The sequence below is a fragment of the Bidens hawaiensis genome, unplaced genomic scaffold, assembly GCF_021521415.1.
Source record: "Bidens hawaiensis isolate Kalapana, Puna unplaced genomic scaffold, B.hawaiensis_p1.1 tig00057225_1, whole genome shotgun sequence".
Taxonomy (NCBI): domain Eukaryota; kingdom Viridiplantae; phylum Streptophyta; class Magnoliopsida; order Asterales; family Asteraceae; genus Bidens; species Bidens hawaiensis.
This window is the reverse complement of record NW_027500340.1, coordinates 32,520-46,217: the sequence shown is the minus strand read 5'-3', so window position 1 is coordinate 46,217 and position 13,698 is coordinate 32,520. Positions and strand designations below refer to the sequence as shown.

At 32.2% G+C, this 13,698-nt stretch overlaps 1 protein-coding gene across 1 annotated transcript; it reads left to right on the top strand.

Moving 5' to 3' along the window:
- The first annotated feature begins 850 nt into the window (after window positions 1-850).
- Window positions 851-3,811, top strand: LOC143601839 (transcription factor MYB83-like). Its single transcript, XM_077079136.1, has 2 exons — window positions 851-1,186; window positions 2,748-3,811. The coding sequence occupies exons 1-2, from the start codon at window positions 894-896 to the stop codon at window positions 3,448-3,450; spliced, it is 996 nt and encodes a 331-aa protein (XP_076935251.1). The 5' UTR covers window positions 851-893; the 3' UTR covers window positions 3,451-3,811.
- Window positions 3,812-13,698: the final 9,887 nt, after the last annotated feature.

Below are 13,698 nucleotides of genomic sequence, written 5' to 3'. Positions count from 1 at the left end.
ACTTATCTAAAAGTTTTCATACGACTCTAAAATCCAAGTGAAATTCCCAAAATCCCCAACATTTTATTCATTAAATTGAGATTTATAATGCATCAGAAAACTGAAACCAGATTCAGTATGGTTTCTTCTTCAGAAATGATGTCCACAGGTGATGGATAAAATAAGAATATGTTCATGTCAAATCGTAATAAATTAATGATGAAATAAACGAACGACAAAGAGTGGTTTCAGGAAACAGTAGTTAAAGATAGATTGGTTGTTATTATATGTAGTGTGGTTAGCATCACTCATCTTTAATGATACATATATATGATTGTAAAGGGATAAAACATTAGCTGCCGACAGTTATTTTGCTTAGGAAGTGGTTTACCTCAAAACATAGACATGCTTTAATATGTTACTGTCTTTTTTTCACGTAACCTTTAACTACTCCCATAAACACATTAACCGTAAGTTTTCACAAACATCATCGTATGCACAAAGAGTACTTCTGTCTTATGTACTCTCTCATATTTACACGTGTATATACATAGGGGGGGGGGGGGGGTGGCTTCTCGAAGTGGCAATGGTGATGATGATAGTGATGCTTGTGGGCCCTTGCTAATTGATAGAGTAGAAAACGGATTGGAGGGGGACCTTTGTAGGGCCATAGAAAGATGAATATTATGTGAAGTGGAAGCAAAATTGTTTGTATGAATTAATTCTTATACACATATGATGATTACCTTGTGAGTGAAGAAAAATGCATCGAAAAAGACAAGCTTGAGTTAAAAACAAGAAGACCATCCATCTCTCTCTCTCTCTCTAGAATTGCTTATATGTACTTTGTGATTTCAATCAATGACCAACTTCAATCTTTTGTTACTTAGCGCATTAAAAAACTTGTCTTTCCAATGAGAAAGCCAGAACAAATAGGGGGAGAAAAGCTGGGCAAGAATAATAATGTTGTTACAAAGCTTAGAAAGGGGTTGTGGTCACCTGAAGAAGATGAGAAACTGATGAATTACATGTTAAGGAATGGTCAAGGTTGTTGGACTGATATCGCTAGGAATGCCGGTCTGCTACGGTGCGGAAAGAGTTGTCGTCTTCGTTGGATTAATTACTTGAGACCTGATCTCAAGCGTGGCGCGTTTTCCCCACAAGAAGAACAACTTATTATTCATTTGCATTCTATTCTTGGCAACAGGTGTGTCTCTCACCCTCTCTTTGTTTTGATGGCATGTAATAAATAATGTTTAAAAGTAGACACATGTAGGTGCTTACACAAATTCACACAAAGGTGAAAGGCACACTATAATTGATGCACCATTTTTCTGTCAAAAATATTCGTTGAAAGGCCAAAGTTGGCGGTAAATTTATGTGTTACACAAATGACAAGTTGTACAACTAATACCTTCCTAGCTAGTAACATCATTTTCATATATATATATGTGTGTTAACCTGAATTGATTTCTCTTGGTTTCAATTCTCAAGAAGGTTTTATGATGCCCATTTGCTTCAGAGTTTATTTCATATTTGGTGGATATATATGTATATGTATACTTACATATATTCTTGAATAATTCTGAATGTGATTAAATCTAAATATATTGGTTTAACACATGCAATTGGCCATGGTATGGGTTGATCCTTAAGTTTGAGATCTTTGAGGTTTTAAGTTCGTAACCTGATTTAAATGATTTTTTTTAAGTAATGGGCTTCCTCTTTGATCATTGGCGTAGCTTAGTTGGGGTCAAGGGTGGCCCCGGCCCCTTCTGTTTCTTTTGTTTGTTAGTGTAAATTTATTCTTTTTGGCCGAAAATTTTTATACATAGTGTAATTAAATTTATTTGTTTTCGGCCAAAATTTTGAGCATGCCTCCCTCTCGTTTTTGAGATTTTCTAATACATACTGAGTCTGGCCCCCTCAGCGCATATGTTCAAGCTTTGCCACTGTCTTTGACGGTTGGGTGAGTTTGACTGTCCTGCCTCTGTTAATAAAAAAACACATGCAAACACAGTATAACTATGCCGTTCATTAGTCAAAGACTCAAAGTACAAAAAGTATCTAGTATCTAGAATAAGAGTGTCGCGAACATGGGTGCTACGTTGGTCTGAGTGGGGCGCGACCAGTTGCTACCTTAAAGTATGATGCTTTGCTGTCTGTTCTAATTTTTATGTTTAGTTAGGAGTGGTCTTTGTATGTTCAACATGCATGGTTTTTTCCGTAATATTTATACAACCGGTGTTCCATATTCGTTTTCTAAAACAAAAAAATATTTTGCTTAAATTACAGATCATCTCAATAACTACTATATACAAGTATATAACTTAAAACTTATAATGAACTAATCTAGAAACTCATGTATTTTTAACAAACAAAATGCATGTTAAATGACTTGATAATGAGTTTTAATAGCGACAAGAAAAAGTCATTTTTATTTTTTTTTTCATTTACTTTCACAAACTTATTGAAAGTTATAAACCTCTACGACCACGCTTTGCTTAAGAAAATATAAATATCTGAAAACTTTTATTTCATTTTAGATAAATTAAGCTCAGGAATGGAAGGCCTAACTACAATATACTTTTTATATTGGTTTTAACTTATCTAACACCTAGAATTAAAAGGGTCCTATGTTACATAGTTTTATGAATCAAAACTTATGTTAATGACCAATTTGTCAAACCGAGCCCTATAAATCATTAGGCACAATTCTTTTCAGTGTGTTGTTGATGACATGCTACTTATTATGTACAAAAATTCAGGTGGTCTCAAATAGCATCTCGTCTTCCCGGAAGGACAGATAATGAGATAAAGAACTTTTGGAACTCAACGATAAAGAAAAGACTAAAAGTTAGCAATGTTTCTAAAAGCTCACCAAACAATAACACTGATGAGACGTTCCTCGACCCAAGTATAGATATCATGGGTGCTGCTATGTTCATAACCATGCACGATCATGACCTTACGGCTATGTGCATGGAATCATCATTGACGTCAACCACGACAACATCATCATCATCCATGCATAATAATTCTATGCTTATGAAAGGTCATGACCACTTTGGTCTATTGCCACCACTTCTTCAAAATAACACCAACCATGAAACAAATGGTACATCAAGTTTGTTTAATGTTTCCCCATGCATAGGAGATGCTAGCATGGGAGGATATGATGATTGTGGTATTCTTGAAGTACCATACATGATAGGAATGGAAAATGACAATATTAACCTTGGGTGTGGGGTCATGGATGGAGATGTTAATGCTAATCCTACTAATTACATGGTTGATAAGAAATCAACCAATTTTAACCACCACTTTAATAGAGATATTGACGGTAATGTTAAAGTGGAGGAGGTAGTTGGTTTTGAAAATCATTGGCCAGGAGAAAGCTTGAAAATGGGAGAATGGGATTTGGAGGGCTTGTTTGCAAGCATCCCCTCGTTACCTTATCTTGATTTTTGAACACAGAGGCATCCTTAATTTTAGGAAAATAAGAACCTGGAGATAGAGACTTTATACCTTCTTTTATACTATTTTCTATTGAAAGACACACATCAAAATTTGGGGCATATAGGGTCGGATGTATACGTGATTCGGAACAGATTTTGACGAGCTAAACTAAATTCCTGGATCAAGTGGCATTTGTGGATATAAATGGAAATGTGAATAGTGAAATGTAATTAAAAAAATAAACAGAAGATGTGAAAATTGTAGTATTGTTTACAACAGCAATAAAGTGAGACAGGAAACTGTGTAACGGTGCATTTGGTCTTTCTATGTGCATGTTTATCAGTTGCATAGATGCAAATATTTTTTAGAGTTAATTACTCTTTTAACCTCTATTTGTTTGCTTATTTAACACTTTCAATCTAAAATGAACTATTTTTGCATATGATGCCATTATGTTTTATAAGTATTTCAGACTCTAATTTTAACTTCTTTCATTTTTTCAGCAAATCTGATTATGTGTCTCTCACATGTAAGGCATTTAGTCTTTTTTACCATCTCTTGATTTAAAAAAAAATGAAAGAATTTCTAATAAAGTGAATAAAAAAATAAAAGAGAAAAGCAAATCTTGTTATTAAAGTTATTAGTATAATATTATTGATAACATATTATTAGTGGTATAATAATTTTTATTATTACTATTATATTATGTTATATTATATGGGAAAGGTTAAAATACAAAACTAGACAAAAATAAGAAGTGTGAGAAGGATTTGTGGTAACACCAAAAACTCTTTAAAAAAATTCCAAAAAATTAATAAAAAAATATAACTCAAAATAAAAATAAAAAACAAAAAAATTAAAAAAAAATGTTTCTCACGTCATTCCAGTTCAAAAAAAGAAAAAGACGCCGAAAAGGCACAACGCAAATACAAAAGTGAAAAAAAAAATGAACAAAAGACAAAATAAATCACACAAAATATAGCGCCAATGCCGAACAAAATATAACACATTGTTGAGTATTATAACACAATATTAAGAAAAAAATGCACAATGTCAAGGAAAAAAGGCAATCAATGACGAAAATAAACACAAAACACAACGATAAACAAAAATACGCAATATTCTTTTTCCCTCAATATTGTTTTTTTAAGAACGAGGAAGACGGTGGAAACATTTTTTTGTTATTATTTTTTTGTTTTTTTATTAAATTTTAAGTTATGATTTTTTATTTAATTTTTTAGAGGTTTTTGTGTGTGACTATAAATCTTTCTCACCCTTCTCATTTTTGTCTCACTTTGTAAAATAACTTGACCCTATATTATATTATATTATATCGTAATTGCTTGAACAATGGACTATTCAAACCAGCTTGTAGATTCTCTAAAAACGACTTTAAAACTTCTCTCCTTTAATCCTTTTAATGCATCTACTTGTGGAATTAAGACACAAGAGCATAACTCGGATTAAGATACTTGGTTAAAATGGTGAACATAAGAAAATGGTTCTGATACAACCTGTGTGGATCACATCACTACTTGTTGGATCGACCACATTTGATGTTTGAACCTTGTAATTGTGCTTTGTACGTAGATACAAGTGTTTATGATTATCATAACTATATATCACAGAAAAGATCACTAGAACACACTAACTCTTTATTATACTCCCTCTTTAATCATTTATTATCATCATTAATATTCCAAAGGAAGATGACTACATTCATTAATCCCATGAACCTGTGCTTAATACTGTGAATATCTACATGGCATCTAGGGTTTCATAAGAGGCGGAGGCCATTATCCATGGCGAAGAATGATATATGTCCATGCCTTACAAACTAGAAACTATGACTTATAAATTTGTAAATATACTTAATCTTTCAACTTTACTGTTGATTTATGATTATGTTGTTTGAACTTGTATCCTACGCTTTAATTTCTGGGCGTTCTCCTTTCTTCCATGTTCCGATTCACCTAAGAAATTTAACAAAACCTTGTTTATCAAGATAAAGATGCATATTAATAATATGGCCACACAAGTGAAAGTTGTGGTGTTAATCGTAACAGGCTAAGTGATCTAATTATTTAACCTGGACACAAGCTATATTTTAATATGTGTCAAAACCATCAATCCTTACCTACGTACACTTAAAATTGTGTAATCTGATACGACTCATCTAACCTATTTATCTAAACATGTTAAAACGTTTAGTAAATGTGTTGATCGGTTGATAAGTCGCAAAAAATGAGTTAATCAGGTCAAAATTGAGTTAGCAAGTCGGCCTTCTTAACTAAATAGGTTGTAGGTAGGACTTGTTCAATTAAAAGGGTTAAAACATGTCAGTCAAAACACGTTTTATTTAATTAGACAAGTCAAATTCAAACAATACCAATTTATTAAATAGGATAGTTATTTTTTACCATTTAACATATATTTTAGTTTTTAATAATAACTTGTAATCTGTCCACTAATTTGTTTTCATTTACATTCTTAATCTAATAAATAAAAGCAAAATAGTACTAAGTGGCACCTATTTGACTCATATTTGTGACACTTGACGCTATTATTGTTTAACTTTTCAAATTCTAATTTTTTTAATTAAAACAATTATAAAAATTTATAGCATCCATAATAATCCCTGAATTTTCACTTATCTTACGCAAGATTCGCCCAAACCATATTATCACACAAATTACTAGATAACCGATAACTTTCTTCTAATCTCTTATCACATGCGAGCAATTTAGGGTTTCAAATAAACTATTCATATCTCAGTCGATTAATGTAATCAGACTCTACAAAACCTATTTTATTTTACTAGATGATTGTATGAAGATTGATTTATTTATTAGTATTATTTTGCTTTGATAATTTTTTCCTAATTGGGACTTTAATTGTTGGGCTTATTTTGTGTTTATATTTTAACCACCAATACTTGAATTTGGCCGATTATGGGTCGAATTGATTGAACCGACAAACCAAACTTGTTAGTGTACTGGATTTAAAATTTTTATCTATATTTTGTCTTTCTAAAATCTCATTATTAAACTCGTGTAATACATGGGCTTCTGACCTAATTTTAGTATATGCTTATTGCAAAATGAGTTGCATCGTCAATAATATACATATATATATTTTTTCTATCTTATTATGTATTAAGAACTTTCTTATAAACTAGGGTTAAAATTATATTTAAAATAACCACATATATGTAAAGAAAAATTTACATCAAAATATATATGTACCATAATAAACATAGCCAATACTGACTTGATTCGCGTTGGCAAGCTCTTGCAACGCACGCGAGAAAATCAGTGTTGTTACAGTTATGAACTTTCTAATTTGTTATTTTTCTAATATAAGTTTTATGAGCGTCGCTACTATTTTCTTTGTTGGCAGATTAATTTTTTTTAATTTAGTGTCAATATTTTAACGAACTTAGCCTATATTACCTGAATTCGCGTTAGTGTAGCGCAACAACGTGATGGGTACGTAAACAGATCCCCAACCGGATAAAACACTAGTTTGTTGCATGGGTTAAACTTAGTTCAATTTAAGATCAAACATTTTCGATATCTTCAATTTTTTCCAATGCTACATACTTCTCTTTATTTTTCCCTTTTCATGTTTTGGACTGGCTTGATCTTCACCTCATCGGTGGGCTAAATCGCTAATCAAGTTTCACCCTTGGTTAAGGGATTGTGCCCTTGTAACCAACCATTTAGGGGTTTTAAATCTTATTAATGAATCATACCATTCAATTTTGACATTAACACCTTTATATTGAAGTTTTTGATACTTTTCATCCATATGAATGTAGTTTTAGATACTTTACGAAAATAGGAGCTTTTAATTAAAAAATGATGGAATATATCACATGAAAGTTATAGGTTATAAAAAAATCTACAACTAAGTTAATCTAAAAATAGAAAAATGTATCACATTAATTTAAAACAATTTTGTAACTAAAAAGGTATAAATGTGTTGGTGTCTTGGTCGACTCACATTTAATTAGCATGTCACTTTTAGTTTTAAACTAAGAGGATGGACCATTATTAATTTAAAATTGTTATGTTAGCGATTCAAATCATTCCAACTTTTAAATACTTTTTTACGAAAACATATTATTTACGGATGATAACTTATCTATTGACAAGTTGGTCTCCGTTCAAAAACAAGAAAAAACTATCAACAAGGTGGTAACTTTATAACTTTTTGATACATATATTTTTTCTAGAACAAATATATATAAATAAATAAAAAATACAACAAACCTCCAGTCTCCAGAATCCAGATGCTGCTGAAGAAGCCCAAACACCTAGGCCCAAATATATATAAACAACACCTTTTTCTTAACAGTAGAATTTCACATTTTACCTCGCACTTACAAGGATATAAACTAACAAGTAAAAACCCCATATTTGTAAAAAGAGACGTCATACCACTTGACCAATAAGTCAGGGTTATGAAAACAACACTTATTCGGATTACAAAGAAATCGGTAATTTCCGACAAAGGTAATAGAACAAGAATATTTGTCAATAAAATGTGTGTGTACTTTGTAGCAATCCATGGCCTAACAATTACAATGGGCTGAGTAGCAACTTGGAGAAGCCCGTGAACCAAGAGAGAAGCCCATACATGAAATAAAAATAAATAAACAATTAACAAACCATTATAAGAAAGCTTGAAAATAAAATGAAAGAGATTATGCTTGTTACACCCCTCAACTTAATATGAAAACATGTCAAATAAATTAATAGATCTGAACTGCTATTGATATTCTTTTGTGATAGTTTACCAGGTTCTTTAGTAAAATTCTAGCAATTGGTATTTTTACTCGGTTATTTTGTTTTTTCATTTTGATAAAGTTGGAGGTAATTTTTTTCTAAGAAAACTGGCAAATTTCAAAATGTTTAGTCGCATCATAAAACAAGAATTTACAATTTCAACATTTTTACATTTAACTTGTTAGCGTTCATATCTTCTCAACTTTCGTTAGGTTAATAGGATCTAAAAGTAGAGATCAATATTAAAGATGGCGCATAATGCTTGCTTATAATACATATTTTTTCATGACAAAGAGACGTTTTATGATATAAAAATAAGCAATTTAGGAGTTTAGAACTGATGTGATTTTCTATGTTCTCATACAAACATAATTACTCATATTGCCCCTAAAATCATAAATCATGATACGCACAACCCAACGTATAACAACCGGCGCTCATGATTGCCCCTAAAATCATAAATCAAGAATACATTTTTTATGGGCACGCATCCTGTACGAAACTTTATTGATGACTTATCATAATTTAGATAGATCTATGTGTTTCTATATAAAATTCAGTTTTTCTTTCTTTCTCTTTTTTTATTATTATTATTTTCTTTTTGTAAATTATATTTGAAATAAAACTTGGAGTTAATGGCCATTTTCGTCTCTGTGGTTTGCTAATTTTGTCACTTCAGTACAAAGTTTGAAATTTTGTCAATTTAGTTCTTATAGTTTTAAACATTAGCCAATTACGTCCCCCAGTCTAACAGCATCCAACTATGCCGTTAGTTTAAGGGGTATTTTTGTCTTTCTCCTGTTTATATTTAGTTAATGGTCATTTTCGTCCCTATGGTTTGATACCTTTGCTACTTCAATCCAAAGTTTGAAATTTTGTTAATTTTATGTTTAATTTAATTCAGTTTTTTTTTTGTCTATAACCCCTAAGATCATAATCCAAGCCCAAAACCATCAGCATCGACCAAAGCAGGTCTAAATTTATTCTGTTGACAACAATAATCATACTCCCTCCCTCGTATTTAGTTTCTAGACATTTCCTAAACTCTCCCCCATGGCGGAATTCATTGGTAAAGTGGTCAAGGTATGTGACATTCGTCAATTTTCGATTCGTGTTCGTATTGTAAAACCGACCCGTTGGGTCGTTTCGATGTATTAAATATATTTTAATAAAGTGATTCCTGACATTTAATGTTCATTATTCGTTGTTATTTAAATGTTTATAAATTCCCGAACCTTAACGTTAATCGAGCCGCGCGAGTAAAACGCGTAAATAATCCAAAACCGAAGACTTTATAATTTAATTATAAAGTTTGGGTTAAAAATGTAAACTTCAAATACTTATTTAAACTTAGAAGAATTTAAATTATCTTTTAAATGGTTATTGAAACTTCAGGGGCCAAACTGCAATATTCTTATTTAAAATATATTAAAATAATCAAGCAAATCCCTACCCGCCCCCCTTGCCCCGTTTTTCCGGCCGGCCGCCGGTGGCGGCGCCGACGATGGCCAAACCACCGTAAAACCTATATTTTTTACAAAATAGTTATATAAAAACGTTTCTCCGTCACTATTAATCGTTAACTAACTATTTAATTGCGTTTAACATCCGTAAATCATCCCGTAATCGCCGCCGGAAAATCCGGGTAATCAAATCAAGGCATTAACGCATAGACGCTCCTTCCACTAGTATAAATAGGTGCCTAAACCTCTAAACAACTCGCTCATTCTCTCCAATCCCCCTCTAATAAACAGATTTCTCTGTAATTGGGAGCGTCTTTATTTTATTTTCCGGCAACTGAGTTCCGGCCAAAACAAAACATATTAACGTAATTGTTATATGCATGTTAATGTCGTCACACCAATAAACAAAACCTCTAAACTAATTGAAACGAACATGAAGCAGATTCCACAATTGAAATATTAGGGTTCATGTTCTTATGATGAAGAAGATGAATATGAAATACTACATATATATATATATATATATATATATATATATATATATATATTCTTATACCTAAGATGAATTAATCTTGTAGTCCAACTGGTTAAACCCGTACATCATAACCATGAGACCCGGGTTCGAAACCCGGGTCATGCGTTTTTTTGGTCCAATAACTATTATTAACATTATTATCAAAATCATTTAAACTGTTACTATATTTAAAGAATGGAAACCATAACCTTAACGAATAGAAGACCCAGACCAGTTGGTTAACACCGTAAACCCGTATCACCGAGACCCGGGTTCGAAACCCGGGTCAGACATATGCTTTTTCTTTTTATTATTATTAATTAATTCACTTTAATCAATTAACCATTTTAATCATTTAAAGATCATAATAAATTTATAAAAAACCTTTTTAAATTACATAAAAATTATGTAAATTAACTATAAAATATATCTCACCATTTTACATATAAAAATCAAGTTTCTCTTTTTCATAAGTCGTTATTAAAAACCGTGTAATAATCGCAAAGTAAACTTTAATTCTCTAAAAATCGTTTTGTTAAAGCAACAATTATATTTTCGACTTATAAACAATAGTTCAAGCTTTTCGAACATATAAACTTTGTTTTCTCGCCATTAAAGTGCTTAAATTGTACTAATAACCAAGTTGTCGTTAAAACATAAATAATAATATAATAATTTAAGAGCCATAAGATTCGTAATAAAATTATAAAATAATAACTAAATTCTAAAAATTATTTGTGCAGTTAATCAACTTTAAAATCCCGTTAGAATAGCCGTTAAAAGTCATGTTTATTCTTATTTATAGTTCATACGGATTGACAGCTTCGGTTTCCTTTGACGCCTTCAAGTTATTCTTATTCCTTTTTTACTACAATTACTAAGGTGAGTTTTTCGCCACCCCTTTTTAATGTTTTAATGTTTTGGGGTAACATATGTATCCTTATAAAGATTCAAGTATTATTTCTTCTATTACAAAACTACAATTCGTATATTGACTTGTGTGTTACTTGTATTACTTGCACGAATATTACTTGCACGATTGGGAAGCCTCATTAAGTATGATCATACGCCCCCCTTTGCACTCCGGTCCATTTGTATCGAGTAGAAAAGGGCCTCATTATCCAAGTACGTTGGTTGTTACCAGTTGGAAAGGACCTTACTTGCGCGATTATCCAAGTACGTTGGTTGTACAAACTGGAAAGGACTTACTTGCTCGTTTACCACATGTCTATGAATTGTATGGTTTTTGTGTACGTATTTAAACTGTGGAAACTCACCAGCTATATTTATAGCTGACAATATTTTATACATATGTTACAGGTACCGTGATTAGAGGTTGAAGTATTGAAGACACTTAGATTACCTAGGTTATTTAATAAACGAGACATTTGTTTTGATTATTGTTTATCTTTGATTTAAACTCGTATTGTTTACTTGATTGAACTTGTGTACTTGGATATTTAATGAATTAATGTTATTATGGTCACTTAATAGTGCCACGTGTGTTTGAGCAATCTGTACGTCACACTCGGGCGTTTCCGCTTAAGCCGGGGTGTTACAAGGTAATTCCATGAAACCGTACTATGCTGATAAAACTAAAATCGTTTCTTTGGTTAATGTATAATAGTTAGGGTTTAAAGACTAACATATCGTAGCAAACATCTTGGTCGAAATCAACATCAGGAGGTCGAATATCCCGCATTTCCATGTTTGCTCAAGAAATCGATACACTAGATCGCATGCGTGTTCTTCAAATCGTGGTGTTGTTCTTGAATTCTTCAAATTAACAACAACTCTAGGGTGGAATTCGACGAATTCAAGAACAATACCACGATTTAAAGAACACACATGCGATTTAGTGCATCGATTTCTTGAGCAAACATGGAAATGCGAGATATTTAACCTCCTGATGTTGATTTCAACCCAAATGTTTGCTACGATATGTTAGTCTCTAAACCCTAACTATTACGCATTAATCAAAGAAACGATTTTAGTTTTTTCGGTATAGTTCGGTTTTAGGGAATTACCCAGACCACTTTACAATGAATTCCATTATGGACAAAAGTAGCAAAAAAAATGAATTAAATTAAACATAAAATTGACAAAATTTCAAACTTGGGACTGAAGTAACAAATGTATCAAATCAAAGGGACGAAAATAACCATTAACTAAAAATAAACAGGAGAAAGACAAAAATACCCCTTAAACTAACGACATAGTTGGATGCCGTTAGACGGGGTGACGTAATTGGTTAATGTTTAAAACTATAAGGACTAAATTAACAAAATTTCAAACTTTGGACTTAAGTGGCAAAAGTAGCAAACCACAGGGACGATAATGGCCATTAACTCTAAAACTTGACTATTTTGTTAAGACATGCACCAAACGGTATTATTATTATTATTATTATTATTATTATATAGAATAAAAGACAACTTAATTTGGTGTCACAAAGGCCCTCATTGGACCACTTGGCACCGACACCTTAGTGGTCGATGATATTTTGTTTTTCCCTTTTCTTTTTTATTTTAGTTTTAGCATCTTAACGAATGTAACGTAAACTGATCGAATGCCAGCTTTTTATTTTTTTTAGTTCCGGTACCGTAACGAATGTGACATAAACCAACCGAATTCACGTAGACTCATCGTATTTTGTTTTACTTCTGGTACCGTAATGAAAACCGACCGAATGCCAAATTTTTTTCTTTTTTTTTAGTTCTGGTACCGTAAAAAATGTGTCGCGGACCAACCAAATTTGCACATACTTACCGCCTCAACGCTCGGGTTTTACCAACGCCCGAGTTTTCCAACTAACGCCACCTCGTTGGCTCACCTCAATTATATATATTTTTTGTTTTAGTTTTGGTTTGAGTTCTGATACCATAACACACATAACCAAAATCAACCGAATTCGCATCAACTTACTGCCTCAACGCCTAGGACTGACAACGCTTGCGTTTTACTGATTTGCCCCAGCGCAACGCTCCGTGTGAAACACTAGTTGCGGTACAATGGTAATAGGCGTCTATAGAGTGGTGTCCCTACCTATAAGTTTGAGGAACCAAATTTCAACGGTATTATTACTCCAATTTTGTTTGCTATGGAACTTGAACCCTCGTCATTTCTGTCACACCCCACCTATCGGAATATAATATTTAGGTAGCATTTGGTATGCTAGATTGAGAGGTGAAATGGAATGGTTCATTGTGAGGAAATGAAAAAAATGTTGTTTTGTTGGTCAATAGAATGAAATCACCTATTCCCAAATTCATTTTATCCATCCTTTTTTTCATACTATATCATCTCCACCACCCTCCCACTGCCACCACCCACCATCGATGCCGCTACCCTCCCACCACCACCACCACCGTTGCCAAGAACAGTCGTCAAATCAGAAGAAATCATTTAACAAAACGAAGAACCAGTGCCAAATGCGTTTATTTGGTTATACATTTTCACTATAAAGTTTTTGTTTCCGATATACAGTCGTTAT

Coding starts and splice junctions, on each gene's coding strand:
- LOC143601839 (XM_077079136.1), top strand. CDS start 894: ATGAGAAAGCCAGAACAAATAGGGGGAGAAAAGCTGGGCAAGAATAAT. Junction 1,187..2,747: donor CATTCTATTCTTGGCAACAG/GTGTGTCTCTCA, acceptor ACAAAAATTCAG/GTGGTCTCAAATAGCATCTC.